General features: G+C 36.9%; 1 protein-coding gene across 1 annotated transcript in view; it reads left to right on the forward strand.

Annotated features, from left to right (window-relative positions):
• Positions 1 to 21,239, forward strand: part of LOC128664133 (5-hydroxytryptamine receptor 3A-like) — a 172,202-nt gene that overhangs the window by 108,899 nt on the left and 42,064 nt on the right. Inside the window, exon 7 of the mRNA XM_053718839.1 lies at positions 11,575 to 11,694. Within this exon, the coding sequence (XP_053574814.1) occupies positions 11,575 to 11,694 (120 nt within the window). The remainder of the gene's footprint in view (positions 1 to 11,574; positions 11,695 to 21,239) is intronic.

Genomic DNA, 21,239 nt, shown 5'->3' on the forward strand with positions numbered 1-21,239 from the left:
TTACGTCAATTTCGTATCCTAACTTTTCAATGGGATCTTTCTAACGCCGGTATTTAGAGTTGTGGCTGAAGTGAGCGTTAGAAATCTAACGACAAAACTCCAGCCGCAGAAAAAAGTCAGTAGTTAAGAGCTTTTTGGGCTAGCGCCAGTTTATAAAGCTCTTAACTACTGTGCTCTAAAGTACACTAACACCCATAAACTACCTATGTACCCCTAAACTGAGGTCCCCCCACATCGCCGCCACTATATTTAAAAAAAAAAATTTTTTTGAAAATCATTTTTTTATTGAAGTTAAAATATAGATTAACAAACAAGATTCACCCTGAGGCCAAATTTTACATCAGAGTAAGTAATACATTGTCTATAAACTGACATTATTAGAGAAAGAAAGACAAAATACACATGTAACAAAATAATTACATATCAAATCTTCTTAACATGAAAATAGACAAAAGTTTAGGCGAGGTGGAATATAACTTCATTTTGTGTTATATTATTATTCTTAAATGATCTCCACAATACTATACAAAACAATCAATAGGTTATCTGAGTCAAAGGTATCAGACTGTGGAGACTTAGCTTATGTGTCAGCCACTCTTGGGCTGAGATATATAGGGGGGAGGGGATATTCAGCGGATAAGCACCGCTATACATATAGGGGGTACAATGGGAAGGTGGAGGGCGGAGCCTTATATGAGTCTAAGTAGTTTAATATACGTGATAGGAATTTAGCAGTGTTCAAGTGGGGAGACCCCAGGGTTGTCTAGACATAAAGCGGATTAGGTTATTCTCTAACATTAAGTTTCCCCATTAATAACCATAGCTACAGCCTTTACCTCAGGGATTCCTAGTGTAATAGGGGTAATTACAAGATCAATAGCAAGAAGGGTCACATGACTATGGGGTGTCTAGAATTTGTAATCTCCACCTATGTAAAATCTTAACACAAACAGTTTAGTTTTAACCTATGTAAAGTGTCATCCAACTGTGGAGGACCATGTATTGTCACTGGCGTTACATAAACTAGTATAATCACTCCAGCTCAGTTATGAGTGTATCTAGAATTTTCCCATAATATTTAATAAACCTAGATGCAACATGTCTTGCTCAAAAAGTAGTCTTTAGAAGATTCTTATACTTAAACTATATACAATTTCTAGTACTGGCTTAGAGAATACCGGTATAAAGCAAAGAGCCATGTATGTAGAAAGATGGAGCCCCTCTCATATATATTTATTCCAACTACAGGCTAATACAGTGAGTGAGTTTATAAATGTCACATAAAATCTATATGGGACATAGCTTCATAAAGAGTAAAGTTTAAGCTAGACTAAAAAGAAGCGATAAAAACCAACATATTGCCTAACTATCTAATATCTAGGTTAGTACTGTATAATAAGACACTCCCTAACTAGACTCAGTAAAGATGTGGCACAGTGGGATATTATCATACGTCATATAATAGGAGCCTCAACAACTGGATTACTCCTGGAATGTCAGAAAGCATCATGGGCCTTATATTAGGAGTAAACTGAAAGAAAAATTAAGTATTCTGTCTCACAAGCTGCATAACTACCAGTCACAGCCTGTAAAGTGCACATCTGGTCTTAGCATAAACCCCCTAGGCTAACTAAAGAGGAAAGACTCATGTAGGTACTAAGTGAGAATGCATAGCAATTATTAATCGTATAGGTTTGTGCATATATACGGAGCATATATTCTGTTCTTGGAACAAACGTGTGTGACATATGAAGCTAGCAAATGGCTTGAGGAATGCATCTGAACTGTACCTGATTATACTACATATACACCTTCGCTTCAGTCAACCTATGAGCTAATGTGATATTTGAGAATATTAGACCCTGTTCAGTAAGGGAAGTTCACTCTTACCATTACAGCGATAAGCCAAAGACCCAGGTTTAGTAGTACTTGGGATGTGTATCATCCCTTAATCACATACCTATAGCATAATATAGTGGTTAAGTTAAGTGGTAAATATAAAGTATTGCTACCAGTAGATGTTAGTCCTAAAATAAACAAGCTCAGCAGTGAGGGAAGCAGAGGAAGACATTTTGAAAAGGGAAGATTGTGGGTTGCTGATATTAAGGGTTGAGGGAAATATTGTGCAGACAGTATCAAAGACCGCAAGTTATCTTTAACAGGGCAGGGGATGCATCAATATAATCTCTAACACGCTGTCCTTGACAATCTAATGGCCCAGAGTAAGGATGTAACAGAGAGCATGCTTAAACATAAGAAAATTACTTCTAAGACAGTAAGGAGCTGTGAACTTATACCATGTGTAAATATGACATATACAATTCTTGATAGGAGTTAGTATTAGAATAAGAGGTGATCCAGCAATGCATAGTACTAGGTTGAATATGAACCAGGATTCTAAGGAACACCTAAATACAGATTTATAGGCACAGAATATCTAAGGGTCAGATAGTCCTAACCAGGTCAAGTATCTGCTATGCTTAACAATACGTATACAAGTATTATGTACATATAGTCTCAAAACCAGCTAACAAGAATAATATGGCAAAAATAAAATGTAGAAGTGCAAGGCATATACATTAGCCACTATCCATATTCACATGAGTTAAGAATACACACAGCATATATAAGCTTCAAGCTGATAAGCCTATATGAGATTGATCTAGACAGATAGTGACATTACTTAAAAACTAAGCAGAGAGAACATATTGCATAAAAAACAAAGTAACTCCTGTAATAGTCTGCACTGTCAAGAATGAGGTGCTAATACTTGTTTTCACAGCAGCTAGTAGTATTGTCAGATAGTATATATAACATGCAAAGAGTATTTGCAAACATTATAAGACCATAAGGCAATAGAGCCTTAAAATTCAGGAGAAGAACATAAATGCTGGCATACAAAAAGGAAAATGCAGGTTCTATCTAATCTGGGTATAAATTGAAAGTTCAGAATAACTTCGCTCTAGCCAATACCCCTTTTATCAGAATCATCTGCTTGTGAGTGTACCTGAAGGTCAGCCCTTAAGTAATTTGAAGTGTAAGAATTTCTGACCCACATCACATGTGTCCATCTTGTGCCCCATAGTGCCTGATCAGGGTCTCCATCACCTGAAAAATCATGTAGATATGAAATGGGAAAGTCTCCCAGTGATACAGGCTCCAGGGTGAAAACTTGAGGTAACGCTCAGCTTGATCCGTAGCTTTATATATGAATAGCGAGTACCTTGTGAGGCTCTGCAGTAATGAACGGACTCGTTGTGACAGTCTCTCCCAGCACCGAAAGCACATTGTTCTTAATGACAGGAAGCTACCGCAGGATATCCAGAGCTGGTGAGTAGCCCAGGATCCAGTTCTCTGGGAAATATTGCGCTTCCCTGCAAAAGTAAAGCGTTAGCGATCCATGGTGCTCTATTTCTATCTTCTAGCACACCTCTGTCCGGCTCCATCAAAACAGAGCTTCTCTCGTCAGCCAGGATCCTCTCCGCATCCGTACCCATAACATGTGCAGGAAGGATCCGAGCAGATCTGCGGTGTTTCCAGCACTGGTGTTCGGTGCTCTATTTTTAAGATATGAAGTTTCTCACTCTCGTTAGGATCTGTGGCAGCCGCCATTTTAGATGGAGGGTTAACTGGCTTCTCCACATTTCTCTTGCAGTACAAGCTTCAGATCATAATAGTGATAATCGATCTTCTGCATCATTTCTTTAGCGATGCCTGTAAAGATCTGAGATGTCTGCCATAACTGATGGTCGCAGTAGTAGGACCCAGAGTATGGTTGTAGTTATATATCAGGCGCTTCCTACCTCCACGTGGGGTAGTCAGATATATCGTCGTTTTGCAGAGGTTCTTAAATGATGCTTGGGACCCTCGTTCAATTAACGTTTTAGAGCGATTGCTTTCTCCTTATAGGGAATAACCTCCAAAGTTGAGTTAGAGGAAATAAAATCTAGTGATACTACTTTTAAATGCTATATTGGTAGCAGAGCCACAGACAAACACGTCTGCTCACTCTGCTAGTTAGCTCCGCCCCCCATATTTAAATTTTTTAACCCCTAATCTTACCGCTCCGTACACTGCCGCCAACCTACGTTATCCCTATGTACCCCTAATCTGCTGCCCCTAACAACGCCGACCCCCTATATTATATTTATTAACCCCTAATATGCTGCCCCCAACGTCGCCTCCACCTACCTACACTTATTAACCCCTAATCTGCCGCTTCCGTACACCACCGCCACTACATTATAGCTATGTACACCTAATCTGGCTGCCCCTAACACCGCCGACCCCTATATTATATTTATTAACCCCTAATCTGCCCCCCTCAACGTCGCCTCCACCTGCCTACACTTATTACACCCTAATCTGCCGAGCGGACCACACCGTCTACTATAATAAAGTTAATAACCCTAATCCGCCTCACTCCCGCCTCAAGTAACCCTATAATAAATAGTAATTACCCCTAATCTGCCCTCCCTAACATCGCCGACACCTAACTTCAATTATTAACCCCTAATCTGCCGACCGAATCTCGCCGCTACTGTAATAAATGGATTAACCCCTAAAGCTAAGTCTAACCCTAACACTAACACCCCCCTAAGTTAAATATAATTTAAATCTAACGAAATAAATTAACTCTTATTAAATATAATTATTCCTATTTAAAGCTAAAATAATTACCTGTAAAATAAACCCTCATATAGTACAATATAAATTATAATTTATATTGTAGCTATATTAGGATTTATTTATTTTACAGGTAACTTTGTATTTATTTTAACCAGGTACAATAGCTATTAAATAGTTAAGAACTATTTAATAGCTAAAATAGTTAAATAATTACAAAAATTACCTGTATAATAAATCCTAACCTAAGTTACAATTAAACCTAACACTACACTATCAATAAATTAATTAAATAAAATACCTACAATTACCTACAATTAAACCTAACACTACACTATCAATACATTAATTAATACAATACCTACAAATAACTACAATTAAATAAACTAACTAAAGTACAAAAAATAAAAAAGAACTAAGTTACAAAAATAAAAAGAATATTTACAAACATTAGAAAAATGATTACAACAATTTTAAACTAATTACACCTACTCTAAGCCCCCTAATAAAATAACAAAGCCCCCCAAAATAAAAAATGCCCTACCCTATTCTAAATTTAAAAAGGTCAAAGCTCTTTTTACCTTACCAGCCCTTAAAAGGACCTTTTGTGGGGCATGCCCCAAAGAATTTAGCTCTTTTGCCTGTAAAAAAAACATACAATACCCCCCCAACATTACAACCCACCAACCACATACCCTAATCTAACCCAAACCCCCCTAAATAAACCTAACACTAAGCCCCTGAAGATCTTCCTACCTTATCTTCACCTCGCCGGGTATCACCGATCGGCCCTGCTCCGAAATCTTCATCCAACCCAAGCGGGGGCTGGCGATCCTAATCCTGTGCTGAAGAGGTCCAGAAGAGGCTCCAATGTCTTCATCCTATCCGGGAAGAAGAGCGATCCAGACCGGCAACCATCTTGATTCCAAGCGGCATCTTCTATCTTCATCGATGAGGAAAGGCTCCATCGTGAAGACCCTCCAGCGCGGATCAATCTTCTTCCTCCGACGTTCAACTGAAGAATGACGGTCCTTTAAGGGACGTCATCCAAGATGGCGTCCCTCGAATTCCGAGTGGCTGATAGGATTCTATCAGCCAATCGGAATTAAGGTAGGAAAATTCTGATTGGCTGATGGAATCAGCCAATCAGAATCAAGTTCAATCCGATTGGCTGATCCGATCAGCGCAATCAGATTGAGCTTGCATTCTATTGGCTGATCGGAACACCTAGGTAATGTTGTTGGGGTCAATCCCCTTTTTAGATTAGCTTTAGAGCAATCCGTGTATTCTCTGAGCCCTGAGGGTTTACGGTGTATTTGAACTATTACCCAGGGAAGTAATTCTGTTTTGAAGTCTCACACACACAGTCCTGATCTGTTTCTTAATCTAAGTTTTAAATGTATGTCTCACATATTTATGTTATACATTTGGTACTATTTACCAACCTTTTTTATTTTATCCTATCATTAGTAAAAGTTACTTTTTAATAACCAGTTCTGGACACAATCCGGTTTTCAATGCATACTGTTACTATATAGTGTTTTGTGAGTGCTGGGTACTGTCAAACTTGTCTCTCTTTTTTGTACCTATACATGTTAGAGTGTTAGGTGCAGACTTAGGAAGTGTTTCCCCATAGAAAACAATGGGGCTGCGTTAGGAGCTGAACGCGGCTTTTTTGCAGGTGTTAGGTTTTTTTTTCAGCTCAAACAGCCCCATTGTTTCCTATGGGGGAATCGTGCACGAGCACGTTTTTGAAGCTGGCCGCGTCCGTAAGCACCGCTGGTATCTAGAGTTGCAGTGGCGTTAAATTATGCTCTACGCCCCCTTTTTGGAGCCTAACGCACTGAAAACCCAGCCATTCTGTTAACTCTAAATACCAGCGGTATTTAAAAGGTGCGTGGGAAAAAAAGCACGCGTAGCTAATGCACCCCTTTGGCCGCAGAACTCTAAATCTAGGCGTAAGTGACTGCCTAGTGGGGAAGTATATTTCTGAGCCATTTCGGGGTTCTTTGTTAAATTCTTTTCTTATACCTTGTATCTCACCTCTCACAAATTCTGTTAAGGATTTAATAATCTCATTATTATTCCCACTATTGTCATCAATTATTTGAGGGGGCTTATTATTGCTGAGTTGCTCATTTAAAACTTTTTATTTTAGCGATTCATTTTTGGTTATGTTAATCTAAGGTGGCCAGTCTTGTTTAAACGTAACAATTTTATTTTGGGCTATTTCTAAATTTTCTTCTCATGTTGCGTGATGAGCAAATTTCATCTCTTAGCTACTGTAATTGCTATTCCTTTTTTATCATGTACGTGGATAGTTTATCATTAATGCATATTACAAGTGGCCAAGATTTGATATTATCTCATCCATTTTTTAGAATTCTTGCATTGATTAATTTAAAAAAAAATCCTGGAATAATTTACTTGTTTCATTCCACATTCTATTATCAATAGCAATATTTTTGGCCTTAGTGGGTAAGCATATCAATATAATCATTTAAATCATCCAAAATATTTAATCTATTTTTGATGTGGCCGATAGCGGTCCATTCTAAGGAGTCTGCCTTTGTTAAGGGGTAATTTTTGGGGATTCAATTTGAATACTGTGTATAGATTCATTTGAGTCACTTCAAGTGATAGATTTTAGGATTTAAACTTAGTATTTAGTTAATTTAAAAACGCTAATACAATTTTAACAAAAAAAATTTTTTTTTTTAATATCACAAAAAATTTTTTTTATAATAATTTCTACTTACTACAAAATATATTATATCAGTGTGATAAAGAATAATGACCTACAGCTGTCCCTCCAATAAAATGTTGATACATCTTAGGAGTGTCCCTCAAGTAATGTTGGTATATTTATCAGCAGTAATTGCCACCAACGTGTTACGTATTGTAATATGAAAATTAATAATAAATAGCAGTATAAAATTATTGTCAGAAATATCTCCAATATATATAGTAGAATTTGTCACACACTCCAGTGAAACGCTATATATCCTCTGTAGTGTATTCCAAAAATGCTATTGAGATATCTAGAAATTATGACAATAAAATTATTATAAATATTAATATTTAATCTCAAATAAAATGAATTCCTAAATTCTAACCAGTTAATCTCTATAAACACATTGATTATATTTATTCAGAAAATAGTGTATTGATTATGACTAAATATATATGTCTAGTTGTCACAATATCCTATATCAAGCAAGCTATAAAATATTTAGAATAATCAATATTAAAATTAATCCTCAGGTACGTCATATCATGGGCACAATGTTTCTATGAATTAACCTTAACTTCAAAATAAATAAAACATCAAATATTATCATTAGGCTTTACAAGAACAATTCATAATTAACCAACAACACTAGTCCAAGCCAAAATATGGATTACTAACTTACAATGCTTAAGTAACAACAACCAGAGATTTAACCACAATAGATGAAATGCAATTGTTATATAAGTACCGACAGTACCTTTGGTTTAAAACTATGAACCTTACAATACTAAACCAGTTCCTCTAAATAATAAATTTACTTAGCATTAATATAATAATTTATGGAATACAAGAGGTCTCTAAATTGTAAAGTATAACTATAAATTACACCTTTAAATCACAGCTACAATTTAACTATAGCTATAGAATACCTTTGCTTTAAAACATAAAAATATTAAAACAACCTTTAATACATTATCAAAACCAATATGAAGTTCAGCTTTTCTATCAGAGTTTTCCAAAGTCATATGTTGAAGGTATTTTTGCAAGCAGGGTATCACAAAACAGCTGAGAGTTATTCCAAACCAGGTCCAAAAACAATAGTGTGTTTTGCTCTCTTCCCTTCTTTGCATAGTCTTTTTGTCTGAGACCAATCGAAACCTTCATGTTCTAAATCACCTAATGGAATTCTCTGGGTAGACATTTTTAGTCTGAGCTTATCTCTCATTGGGCCCTTGGAAAAGCATATGTAATTTTAAATCCCCTGACATTTAAAAGTACCCTTTTGGTTGCAATTCTCGTATTTAACACCGGGGACAATAGGCAATGGAATGTAGTTTCATTAGCAAATACTACTACAGAAAAGTATATTTTCTTAAATGTTTATTCAATATATTTATTATTTTCCTAGTATTAAAAAACTATCTATTCAGTATATGGCCTATCTAATATAACTGAGCATGTATTTTTGAGACTAAAAATGGGTACACTTAGAATATAGATATATGTATATTTGACTTTATTGTATATCAGTTGATAATTAGTCATACTATTATTTGTTTTTAATAGAATCATATCATTCCATATTTAGTATATCTACAATGCTGAGTGTATAAAAACATATGTTATAATCCACAGCACAAATTACATAGGCCTTTATATACTAGTATCTACTAGTCATATTGGAACCTCATTTTCACACCAAGTCCTTAAACAAAGAAAAATAAATGAAGTTTTATTTTAGAAATACAGTAAAATATTTTAAATTCATCAATACAGTCTACCCATTCAGATACTGCAGTGACACGTATCTAATATAGTATATCAGACATAAAGGCATAACTTCCAGACCAATATATATACTATTTATAATTATCTGAGTATTTTAAATAGATCGATAATTATACAATTAATATATTTAAGTTTAAAGTTTTAATCTTATATGCTTTCAAATGACAAAGGTTTTAAAAGTCTTTCTTAGATACTTTTAACTCAGAGCGAGGAGTTTAGGGTTTTGTATATTGTAACTCAGTATGGAACAAGTAACACTTAGATGATAGACATTACATTTCCGGCCATCCTGGAAAAGGCATCTCAAACTGCAGACTTCCGTCTCTCTGACTACAGGAGGGTCTATGATGTACTCACCCTTTAGACAGAAACTCCTTATATGGCGTTCAAACCTGAGAGTGCCATGTATAAAAAGACCCTTTGAAATTAACTGCCTTCACTATTGGGACAAATTTTATTTCCTTTGGTTTCTTTGAGGCATCCATCGATTTTGAGTAGAGCTAGGGGTAGGGTCGGTGTGTCTGGATGTATTTTCATGCCTGTTTGATAGAACCTGTACAATTTGCAAAACATTTGTACCTAGGTTTTATACTTGTAGAGATAAATTTATTATAATTCATATATATGTGTATATATATATATATATAGTATATCTTATAAAATGGTCACTCAGCAATACCCTGACATACATATTTAGACATGTATATGTATTATCTATACTTTAAAGCCCTTTGCAATCCTTTTTTTTTCTTCTAACACACCAGCGTCCTGATATCTTTAAGGCCCTTAGAAACTTTTGATGATGGGCAACATTTTTTATTAATCATTTTTATTTTTATTGTAGACTGTATATTGTAGAGTGTAACTGTACAGTACAAAATTTTTTGATGTCTTTTGAGCACACTTTTAGTCGAGTGTAACAATTAACCAGAGCCTATGAGGTGTGCTAGTCCTGACAAGTCATTACATTTAATTTACGCTCAAGTGATACATTTACTTGAACTCATAACACTGCACTCCTTCAGACACAAGCAAAGGGCCACAATGAACCCCTTTCACTTGCACGCAACAGTTAGTGCGCTCACGGATAATTAGGTCCTCTATGGTACAGTTATGCTATTTGAGAGATTGGAGGATTTCCTCATTTGATAGGTAGAGTGTAACGTCTATTATGTGCAGGGCAGAATTCATAGAATAAGCTGTAGACAGGTAACTCTGTATAATGCAGGCTGGGTATCTAGATAAGAATTAGACAGGTAACTATGCAGTAGCTGCAGGGTACAAGATATGTTGTAGGACAGGGTAACTCTGCAATGACAGGCAGGGAGCGTAGATATTCTGTAGACAGGTATCTCTGCAATAGAAGGCAGGAATAAACAGGTAGGAAACAAGCAAAGCTTACCTGATGACAGTCCTAAGAGATTATCAGGAAACCAGCAAGGGTCAGATTCCAGGAAATCAGTCCAAAAAATGAAACACAGTACCAAGGAGAATATCCAGTAGAGAAGTCTGGCAGCTAGGTGGAGCCGGAGAACCAAAACGGGGCAGGTAACAGGAATCCCAAAAATCTCAGCCTGTGAACAAGTCATCTGGTGGCAAAGAGGTAAGACAGCAAGCTGGGAAATAACAGCAGCCGGCGTAGAACCAGGTCCAAGGTTCAAGTCCAGATTTGTGTTATGACAGGGTAGAGTGTTAGTGTATTATAAAAAATAATACCGATATTTTAGTAGGTTCCAGTGGCTATAGGCAGGTCAGGAACTCCTCAAAGCCGCTGTTGTTTAGTGAACCACATATATATTGTTCTAGGTAGTTATAATGCTACAAAATAATACGACTGAGCATTAAATCAGGTTGATAAAATGGAGGCTTCTATTATATTGGCCTGTATAAATATCTAGACCAACATTTCTAACACTTGGTTTTTTTTTGTTGTTGTTTTTCAATATGAAGACAAATAAGAAATTACTTTTTGTCCTAACAAATTTACCTAATCTGTATGGCACATACCAGCATCCTTTTAGATAGCAGGATAAACTCCTGCAGCTCCTGTATCAACCACATGTCCACATAAATAAAGTCAGATCAGAACCAAAGGTTTTTTCCTTTGCTGTCCCCAACTGCTACTTGCTGAACTGGAAGTTTCTCCTGACATTGGGGTCTTGTAGGGGCTGATGAAAGGAGGAGGAGGCCTGATCTACCTTTTATTACTTTGTTGACAAGTCATGAGACATTGTTGTATTGCAGAACAATCATTAGCTGGGTAGTTATTTGTTGCAGTATTCAGACATGCAGTTTATATCTGTCTTTGGCAGGGCATTTTTTCTGCAATTTCTAACTTGCAAATAAGAAGTTTTAACTCAAACATATTTCTTATTGTATCAGTTAGCTGATGTGATCTTGAGTCCTGGATAGCAATTCTAGAAACATAGACAGCTTTAATCAAAAGAAGCATTTTTGATGGGGAGAGGGTGGAACCGTCTCAATGTAAAATATTACTACCTAGCAACATCACCAGAAATGATGAGGAATGGAGCAAAGTTATTTATGAGGTACTGTCTGTTTTTAGCAAACAGGCATATGTACCAGGGACCTGATAATCAAAAACCTCGCCCTGCTGAGGGAAATCACACAAAATATTTTGGGGATTTTAATAGACCTTATTGTTTAATGCAGGAATCTTTCCTTTACACTAAGGGGCCCTCTATAGCTAGACTGTCTAAGACATGTTTTGCTGAATCTTGTCATAGACGGGACGTGATTTCTTGGATCATCTCGGCAGGAGAGGAGAGATTTAGATAATCAGGCCACTAAGAGTAATTGTGTAGAACATAAGTATTTTCTCTTGTAAGGGTGTATTCCAGTCCAAGACCATCCATTACTTGTGGGGATATTCTCATTCCCAACCAGGAAGTTCAAGGAGGATCACCACAGCAAGCTGTCTATATAGCTCCTCCCCTAACTGCCACCTCCAGTCATTCTCGTTGCAACTCTCGACAAGCATGGACGCAGTGAAGAGGATGTGTGAAATGTATGTGTTTTTCTTCAATTCAAAAGTTTGTTATTTTTAAATGGTACCAGAGTTGTACTATTTTGGTCCCAGGCAGAAAATAGAAGAAGAAGCTGCCTGTGGTCTCTAATGATCTTAGCAGGTTGTAGACTAAGGATCCATTGGCTGTTCTCACAGCATAACTGAAGAGAGAGGTAACTCAGCTGGGAATGGCGTGCAGGGTCTCCTGCTATGAGGTATGTGCAGTTTACATTTTTCTAGAGAGATGTAATGCTAGAAAAGGCTGTTGATACAGATTTTATTAAGGTAAGCCTGATTACAGTGATTTAATAGCGACTAGTATCATGCCTGTACTGTTAAGAGGTTAATACTCTTATTATTTTCAATTCCTGTCATATAAAACGGTTGCTGGAGTGCTTAAAACATTTTTTATATTTTTTTTGGTCATAAAACGTTATGGGGCCTAGTTTGTTTCCACATTGCTGTCCTTAAATTTGCCTAGAAATAGTTTCTTAGGCCTCTCACTGTGTAGACATGAGTGGGATGGGGCCTCTAATTTCGCTCTAAGTGCGCATTAACTTTGCAGACTGAGACATCCGAGTTTCCCGAAGGAGTCCCCTGAATGCTATAGGACCTCTCTGAAGGTTTTTTAGGCTTTCCAAAGTCGTTTGTATGCAAGGTAGGGCCACAGCAGAGCTGTTGCAGTTTGTTTGTGACTGTTTAAAAAACGTCTATAACGTTTTTTTTTATCAGTTTTTTAAACTAAGGGGTTAATCATCCATTTGCAAGTCGGTTTACTGCTTTTTCACTGTGTTTCAAATTCTGACCTTTTTTATTTTTCTTAAAGGCACAGTACCCGTTTTGTATTTTTTGCTTGTTAACTTGCTTTAAAGTGTTTTCCAAGCTTGCTAGTCTCATTGCTAGTCTGTTTAAACATGTCTGACATAGAGGAAACTCCTTCGTTCATTATGTTTAGAAGCCATGGTGGAACCCCTCTTAGAATGTGTACCAAATGTACTGATTTCACTTTAAGTTAATAAAGACCATATTCTGTCTTTAAAAAATTTATCACCAGAGGAATCTGATGATGGGGAAGTTATGCCGACTAACTCGCCCCACGTGTCAGAAACCTTTGAATCCCCGCTCAAGGGACTCCTGCTCAAGAGGCGCCAAGTACATCTAGTGTGCCCATGGCGTTTACTTTACAAGACAGTGGCGGCAGTCATGGATAATACACTGTCAGCAGTATTATCCAGACTACCTGGGTTACGAGGAAAGCGAGACAGCTCTGGGAGTTAGAAGAAAATACAGAGCACACTGACGCTTTAGTAGCTATGTCTGATACCCCCTCACAATATGCAGAAGCTGAGGAAGGAGAGCTTCTTCCTGTGGGTGATTTTTCTGACTCAGGGAAGAGGATTCAAACCTGATTCTGATAGTCAACATTTAAATTTATGCTTGAAACACCTCCGCGTGTTGCTCAGGGAGGTTTTAGCTGCTCTGAATGACTGTGATACAATTGCAGTGCCAGAGAAATTGTGCAGATTGGATAAATACTATACAGTGCCTGTTTACACTGATGTTTTTCCAATACCTAAAAGGTTTACAGAAATTATTACTAAGGAATGGGATAGACCAGGTGTGCCATTCTCTCCCCCTCCTATTTTTAAGAAAATGTTTCCAATAGATGCCGCCACACGGACTTATGGCAAATGGTCCCTAAGCTGGAGGGGAGCATTTCTTCTACACTAGCTAAGCTACTACTATTCCCTGTCGAAGACAGTTGTGCTTTCTTAGATCCAACGGATAAAAACTTAGTGGGTTACCTTAAGAAAATGTTTATTTAACAAGGTTTTATTCTACAGCCCCTTGCATGCATTGCCCAGTCACTGCGTGCGGCAGCCTTCTGGTTTGAGTCTCTGGGAAGAGGCTTTACAGGTAGAGACCCCATTGGACGATATACTTGACAAGCTTAGAGCACTTAAGCTAGCCAATTCTTTTGTTTCTGATGCCATTGTTCATTTGACTAAACTAACGACTAAGAATTCTGGTTTTGCTAGTCAGGTGGCGTAGGGCGCTATGGCTTAAATCATGGTCATCTGATGTTACTTCAAAGTCTAAGCTGCTTAATAATCCCTTCAAGGGGCAGACCCTATTCGGGCCTGGTTTGAAGGAGATCATTTCTGATATCACTGGAGGAAAAGGTCATGCCCTTCCTCAGGATAGGTCTAACAAATCAAGGGCCAAACAGACCAATTTTCATGCCTTTCGAAACTTTAAGGTGAGTGCGGCATCAACTTCCTCTAATACAAACAAGAGGGAACTTTTGCCCAGTCCAAGTCAGTTTAGAGACCTAACCAGGCTTGGAACAAAGGTAAGAAGGCCAAAAAGCCTGCTGCTGCCCTCTAAGACAGCATGAAGGATTGGCCCCCGATCCGGTAACGGATCTAGTAGGGGGCAGACTTTCTCTCTTCGCCCAGGCTTGGGCAAGAGATGTTAAAATGGGGGAGAGTATAAGCGCTAAAAAGCTTAAAAGGCTAATAAAAGGTACATTTTAATACATATAAAAATTTACAAATGGCAATCAGAGCCTGGATCCATGTCTGACTTAACAAAAAAAAATATAATAAACAAATCTAAAAATATCTAAAATTATCCAATGGAGGTATAGCATGTGACGCTGACTTAGTGAGCCAGTGATGAGGAGTTAGAGAGGACATTGTACATTCAATAATATAAACTACCTAAGTGAGTGATTGAGTGCACACAATAGCTTTCAACAAAGAAAAATAGCATTCACAAAAAAAGAAAAATAGCATTCACAAAAAATAGTGTTCACAAAAATTGGCGTACATAAAAAATGTTCAAATGTTCACCGGTTATATGTAAGTGAATCCAGTAGTGTTTTCCTCCAAAGTGACGTGTAGAAATATAACGTGAAGGTCAATAATAGTAGAATGTAAACGTTGAGTGGGTCAAATAATTGCGGTTCAGCTGCTAAATTAAAAAATTGTAAATCCGTGAGGTGTATAAAAATAAAAATAAAAATAACTTGTGAAAAAATCATGTGGAAAACTTGAATTCAAATGATAAACAAAGGTCAAAAATCAAAAGACAAAAATCAAAAGACAAAAAATATCAAAAGACAAAAATAGAAAATCAGTGATAATATTAAAAAGCACTAAAGATCTAGTGAAAACAAATCCTTAATTCAGATGTTAAAAATCCTTGGTAGATCCATAACAAACAAATACATTGATAAAATACCTAAAAAGGGAACAAAAGAGAGAACAAATAGTGCAACACTGTATATGATATATAATATAGGTAATTAAAACCAAGCTCACCAGTATGCCAACACGTTTCGGCCTAGACTAGGCCCTTTCTCAAGACTATACTGTATCAGAAAATCTGGGAGCTTTAAGTAGGGTCAGTGTTGAAATGATTGGTGCTGTTTTGGCGCCATTTTTAGAGGCACCTGTTTCACCCATTGCATCTCTGGGATATTTCCTATGTTATGTTTCCTGTTTCACCCATTGCATCTCTGGGATATTTCCTATGTTATGTTCCTGTTTCACCCATTGCATCTCTGGGATATTTCCTATATTATGTTTCCTGTTTCACCCATTGCATCTCTGGGGATATTTCCTATGTTATGTTTATGTTTCCCATCTTAAAGGTTAATTGGTTCCTATTATTGCCACAAATTCTAGTATAAATCTAGATTTTCCTATTTATTTGTTTTTTTATTTTCATTATTAGGTAATAGTAGCGTTTTGTCAATGTTGTTATTATTATATTCTGTGTTAGACTCAGTTAGTTTTCTGGGCGGGTTTCCCCTTTCTTTGGTGCTCAAATTGCTTATTTATTTACATGGACTGGTTCTCATTTATGAATTGCCCCTGTTGATGTCAAAAACTTAATTTCCAATGCGATCTTATTTTGAAAATTGCTATGACCGGAAGTGGCCTGGTGTCGCGGCATCAACTTCCGTTTTATCTTTTGGGAGACATAGGTTTATTCGATTCACCGGTCTCTATCATGTGACCGGAAGTTCTTTTGGTCCACCGGTCTGCATCATATGACCGGAAGGTGCAGCATCATATTCCCCATTGACTTATGGGATATGTAGTTCCCTCACTTATTAGGACTACAGATCTTTCTCAGATATTCGGTATTACCCGATCTTACTATGGCTCATTGGTCTCTATGTGTCTATAACATATAATGTCAGAGTCAATGTGCCAATATGTATAGAATCCGGTTACTGGGAATAGTCAATTCTTTGAATAATGTATGTAATTTCTTACGATGCTGATCTGTCACTGCTTATAGTAAAACTGCTTCTAATAAAACTCGCTATATTAATTCTAAGCACATTCTTGGATCCTAATATTGAATAGCTTTACAATTTACTTTTATTTGTTCATACTTTCGTAATGGATAGCCGTTTCACTGTTTCCTTCTAGTTCTTTTGAAAATAAAGCCTATGGGTATTCTCAAGGAGCCATTGAGTCTATATGACCTTGATAAAGTATAGACCTGCAATGTTTTATCTAACTTAACATTGTGAGACGTTTATTGCATCCTAATGCTGTATCTCACCGCCGATGGTGGGATGACAAACTGTAATGTCTCAAGAGGATCAAGGATCTTCCTATCTGTTCACAGTGAAGGTGTAAGCTCAAATCTAATTGGGAGGGTTTCATTACATTTGTATGTGTATATAAAGGACTTAGGTGACCATTAACCAGAAATCAGCTGGTGTAAGATCAGACGTAAATACACTCAAAGTGATGGCTTCTGTTTGACTTTGGGGCAGACGTGGGGTAGAGGATACAAGATACAAAAATCTTCAATTATGATATTCATTTCACACATTAAGTAGTCCTACATTGGATTGGTTATGTATAGACCAGTGTATGAATACAGGGTTTTTTCTTTCTATGATACTTTTTTAGTTGAATATGACAATTTTAAAGTTGTCATACTGAATGTGTTCAGTTTGACAAAGCTGGGTGTATTCAATACGACATTGTCGCAATTCTTTAGGTCTATTATTCCCGTGTATGGATCTGTTGCCAGGTGTTAATTACTTGACAAATGTACTTATGCTTGTATATTTACTCATTGGTGCTGATGTATCTTTGTGACCAAATTGTCCTATGCCTGATGTTATGTTTTCTCTCTCTGATATGATTTTGTTCTTTTAATGAGCGACTAACATTTTGTAATACAGAACAAGTATTATGCCCACTCTAAATTTTTACATTTCCCTTGGTTTTTATAGGAAACGGAGAGGGTTAGTATTTTCGATTTTCACTTCCACTCTAGTTTATAGCTTTCATGTATTCGATCTCCCTTTATAGGTACATAGAAAATAGTGATGAATGCGGAGGTAAATATTTAGTTGGGATACTGTGTGGGGTAACCAACTTAGCGGTCGCATGTTGGGATCCTATCTCTCTAACTTAGGTCATATCATATTTGAGCACTCGGAGATGGATGGTGGTTGTTATTTAATAGATGTCATTTAATGGAGATCAGGTGTGCAAGGTCTTCTTTCTGATTTAAACCTCTAGGGTATAGACAGTCCATCATAAATATCCATCTTGACTCATTGAATAGTAGTTTTTGCTCATGGTTTCCTCCTCTCCAGTCTTTTTTGACCTTCTGTATCCCAAAATAACTAAAATCTTTCAGATTCCCCTGTGGGTAGTTGCAAAATGCTTGTAGAGTGGGGTATCTATTCTGCCTTTCTCTATGCATAGATGTGTTCCCTGATCCTATCTTTGAGGGCCCTTGATTGTCTTGCCCTATATATTGTAATCCGCAGGAGCAGGAAACTAAATAGATCACATTTTTGTCGCTACATCTGATCAACTCTTTGATCCTATGTTTCTCGTTCTCTGATGTGATGAGAAAGTATCCGTTTTTCGTCCGTTCTTACAAGCTTTACAGCTTGGACATGGGTAGAGCCTTTAATGCTTTTTCCTTGGTGATTGGTTGTGTCGTTATTATTCCTTTCCTAGGTATACTAGAAGCTATCATCGTTTTAAGGTTCCTAGTTCTCCTATAAATGAATTTCGGATGTGGATTCAGCCTTTCCCAATCACGTCATCATCTTTGAGTATCGCCCAATGTTTCTTAATAATCTTTTCCAGGTTGGATCTGTTCTCACAGTACTCGGATATCATAGGTACGTTTGATTGTTTCATCATCCCAGGTTTTCTTGGTTTGTTTTTATAACTCAGGAGGGTTCTCTCTCTTGATCTTACTGACTTCTTCGATTTTATCATCCAACGACTTATTGTCATACCCTCTTTCCAAGAAACGTTGTTTCAGGTATGTCAGCCTGTGCAGTCCATTGTTCTATAGTAGAAACAATTTTTCTTGACCCTCAAGAAAATCGAAGAAGTCAGTAAGATCAAGAGAGAGAACCTCCTGAGTTATAAAAACAAACCAAGAAAAACCTGGGATGATGAAACAAATTCAGGCTTCTACCCATGTCCAAGCTGTAAAGCTTGTAAGAACGGACGAAAAACGGATACTTCTCATCACATCAGAGAAACGAGAAACATAGGATCAAAGAGGTTGATCAGATGTAGCGACAAAAATGTGATCTATCTAGTTTCCTGCTCCTGCGGATTACAATATATAGGGCAGACATCAAGGGCCCTCAAAGATAGGATCAGGGAACACATCCTATGCATAGAGAAAGGCAGAATAGATACCCCACTCTACAAGCATTTTGCAACTACCCACAAGGGGGAATCTGAAAGATTTTAGTTATTTTGGGATACAGAAGGTCAAAAAAGACTGGAGAGGAGGAAACCATGAGCAAAAACTACTATTCAATGAGTCAAGATGGATATTTATGATGGACTGTCTATACCCTAGAGGTTTAAATCAAAAGAAGACCTTGCACACCTGATCTCCATTAAATGACATCTATTAAATAACAACCACCATCCATCTCCAAGTGCTCAAATATGATATGACCTAAGTTAGAGAGATAGGATCCCAACATGCGACCGCTAGTTGGTTACCCCACACAGTATCCCAACTAAATATTTACCTCCGCATTCATCACTATTTTCTATGTACCTATAAAGGGAGATCGAATACATGAAAGCTATAAACTAGAGTGGAAGTGAAAATCGAAAATACTAACCCTCTCCGTTTCCTATAAAAACCAAGGGGAAAATGTAAAAATTTAGAGTGGGCATAATACTTGTTCTGTATTACAAAATGTAATCGCTCATTAAAGAACCAAAATCATATCAGAGAGAGAAACATAACATCAGGCATAGGACAATTTGGTCACAAAGATACATCAGCACCAATGAGTAAATATACAAGCATAAGTACATTTGTCAAGTAATTAACACCTGGCAACAGATCCATACACGGGAATAATAGACCTAAAGAATTGTGACGATGTCGTATTGAATACACCCAGCTTTGTCAAACTGAACACATTCAGTATGACAACTTTAAAATTGTCATATTCAACTAAAAAAGTATCATAGAAAAGAAAAAACCCTGTATTCATACACTGGTCTATACATAACAATCCAATGTAGGACTACTTAATGTGTGAAATGAAATATCATAATTTGAAGATTTTGTATCTTGTATCCTCTACCCCACGTCTGCCCCAAAGTCAAACAGAAGCCATCACTTTGAGTGTATTTACGTCTGATCTTACACCAGCTGATTTCTGGTTAATGGTCACCTAAAGTCCTTTATATACACATACAAATGTAATGAAACCCTCTCAATTAGATTTGAGCTTACACCTTCACTGTGAACAGATAGGAAGATCCTTGATCCCTCTTGAGACATTACAGTTTGTCATCCCACCATCGGCGGTGAGATACAGCATTAGGATGCAATAAACGTCTCACAAATGTTAAGTTAGATAAACATTGCAGGTCTATACTTTATCAAGGTCATATATGACTCAATGGCTCCTTGAGAATACCCATAGGCTTTATTTTCAAAAGAACTAGAAGGAAGCAGTGAAACGGCTATCCATTACGAAAGTATGAACAAATAAAAGTAAATTGTAAAGCTATTCAATATTAGGATCCAAAAATGTGCCTAGAATTAAGAAAGTGAGTTTTATTAGGATCCAAGAATGTGCTTAGAATTAATATAGCGAGTTTTATTAGAAGCAGTTTTACTATAAGCATTGACAGATCAGCATCGTAAGAAATTACATACATTATTCAAAGAATTGACTATTCCCAGTAACCGATTCTATTACATATTGGCACATTGACTCTGACATTATATGTTATAGACACATGAGCCATAGTAAGATCGGGTAATACCGAATATCTGAGAAAGTTCTGTAGTCCTAATAAGTGAGGGAACTACATATCCCATAAGTCAATGGGGAATATGATGCTGCACCTTCCGGTCATATGATGCAGACCGGTGGACCAAAGAACTTCCGGTCACATGTTAGAGACCGGTGAATCGAATAAACTATGTCTCCCAAAAGATAAAACGGAAGTTGATGCTGCGACACCAGGCCACCTCCGGTCATAGCAATTTTCAAAATAAGATCGCATTGGAAATTAAGTTTTTGACATCAACAGGGGCAATTCATAAATGAGAACCAGTCCATGTAAATAAATAAGCAATTTGAGCCCAAAGAAAGGGGAAACCCGCCCAGAAAACTAACTGAGTTAACACAGAATATAATAATAACAACATTGACAAAACGCTACTATTACCTAATAATGAAAATAAAAAACAAATAAATAGGAAAATCTAGATTTATACTAAAATTTGTGGCAATAATAGGAACCAATTAACCTTTAAGATGGGAAAACATAAACATAACATAGGAAATATCCCAGAGATGCAATGGGTGAAACAGGAAACATAATATAGGAAATATCCCAGAGATGCAATGGGTGAAACAGGAAACATAACATAGGAAATATCCCAGAGATGCAATGGGTGAAACAGGAAAGGGAGGTGCCTCTAAAAATGGCGCCAAAACAGCACCAATCATTTCAACACTGACCCTACTTAAAGCTCCCAGATTTTCTGATACAGTATAGTCTTGAG

The sequence above is a fragment of the Bombina bombina genome, chromosome 1 (genome assembly GCF_027579735.1).
Source record: "Bombina bombina isolate aBomBom1 chromosome 1, aBomBom1.pri, whole genome shotgun sequence".
Classification (NCBI taxonomy): domain Eukaryota; kingdom Metazoa; phylum Chordata; class Amphibia; order Anura; family Bombinatoridae; genus Bombina; species Bombina bombina.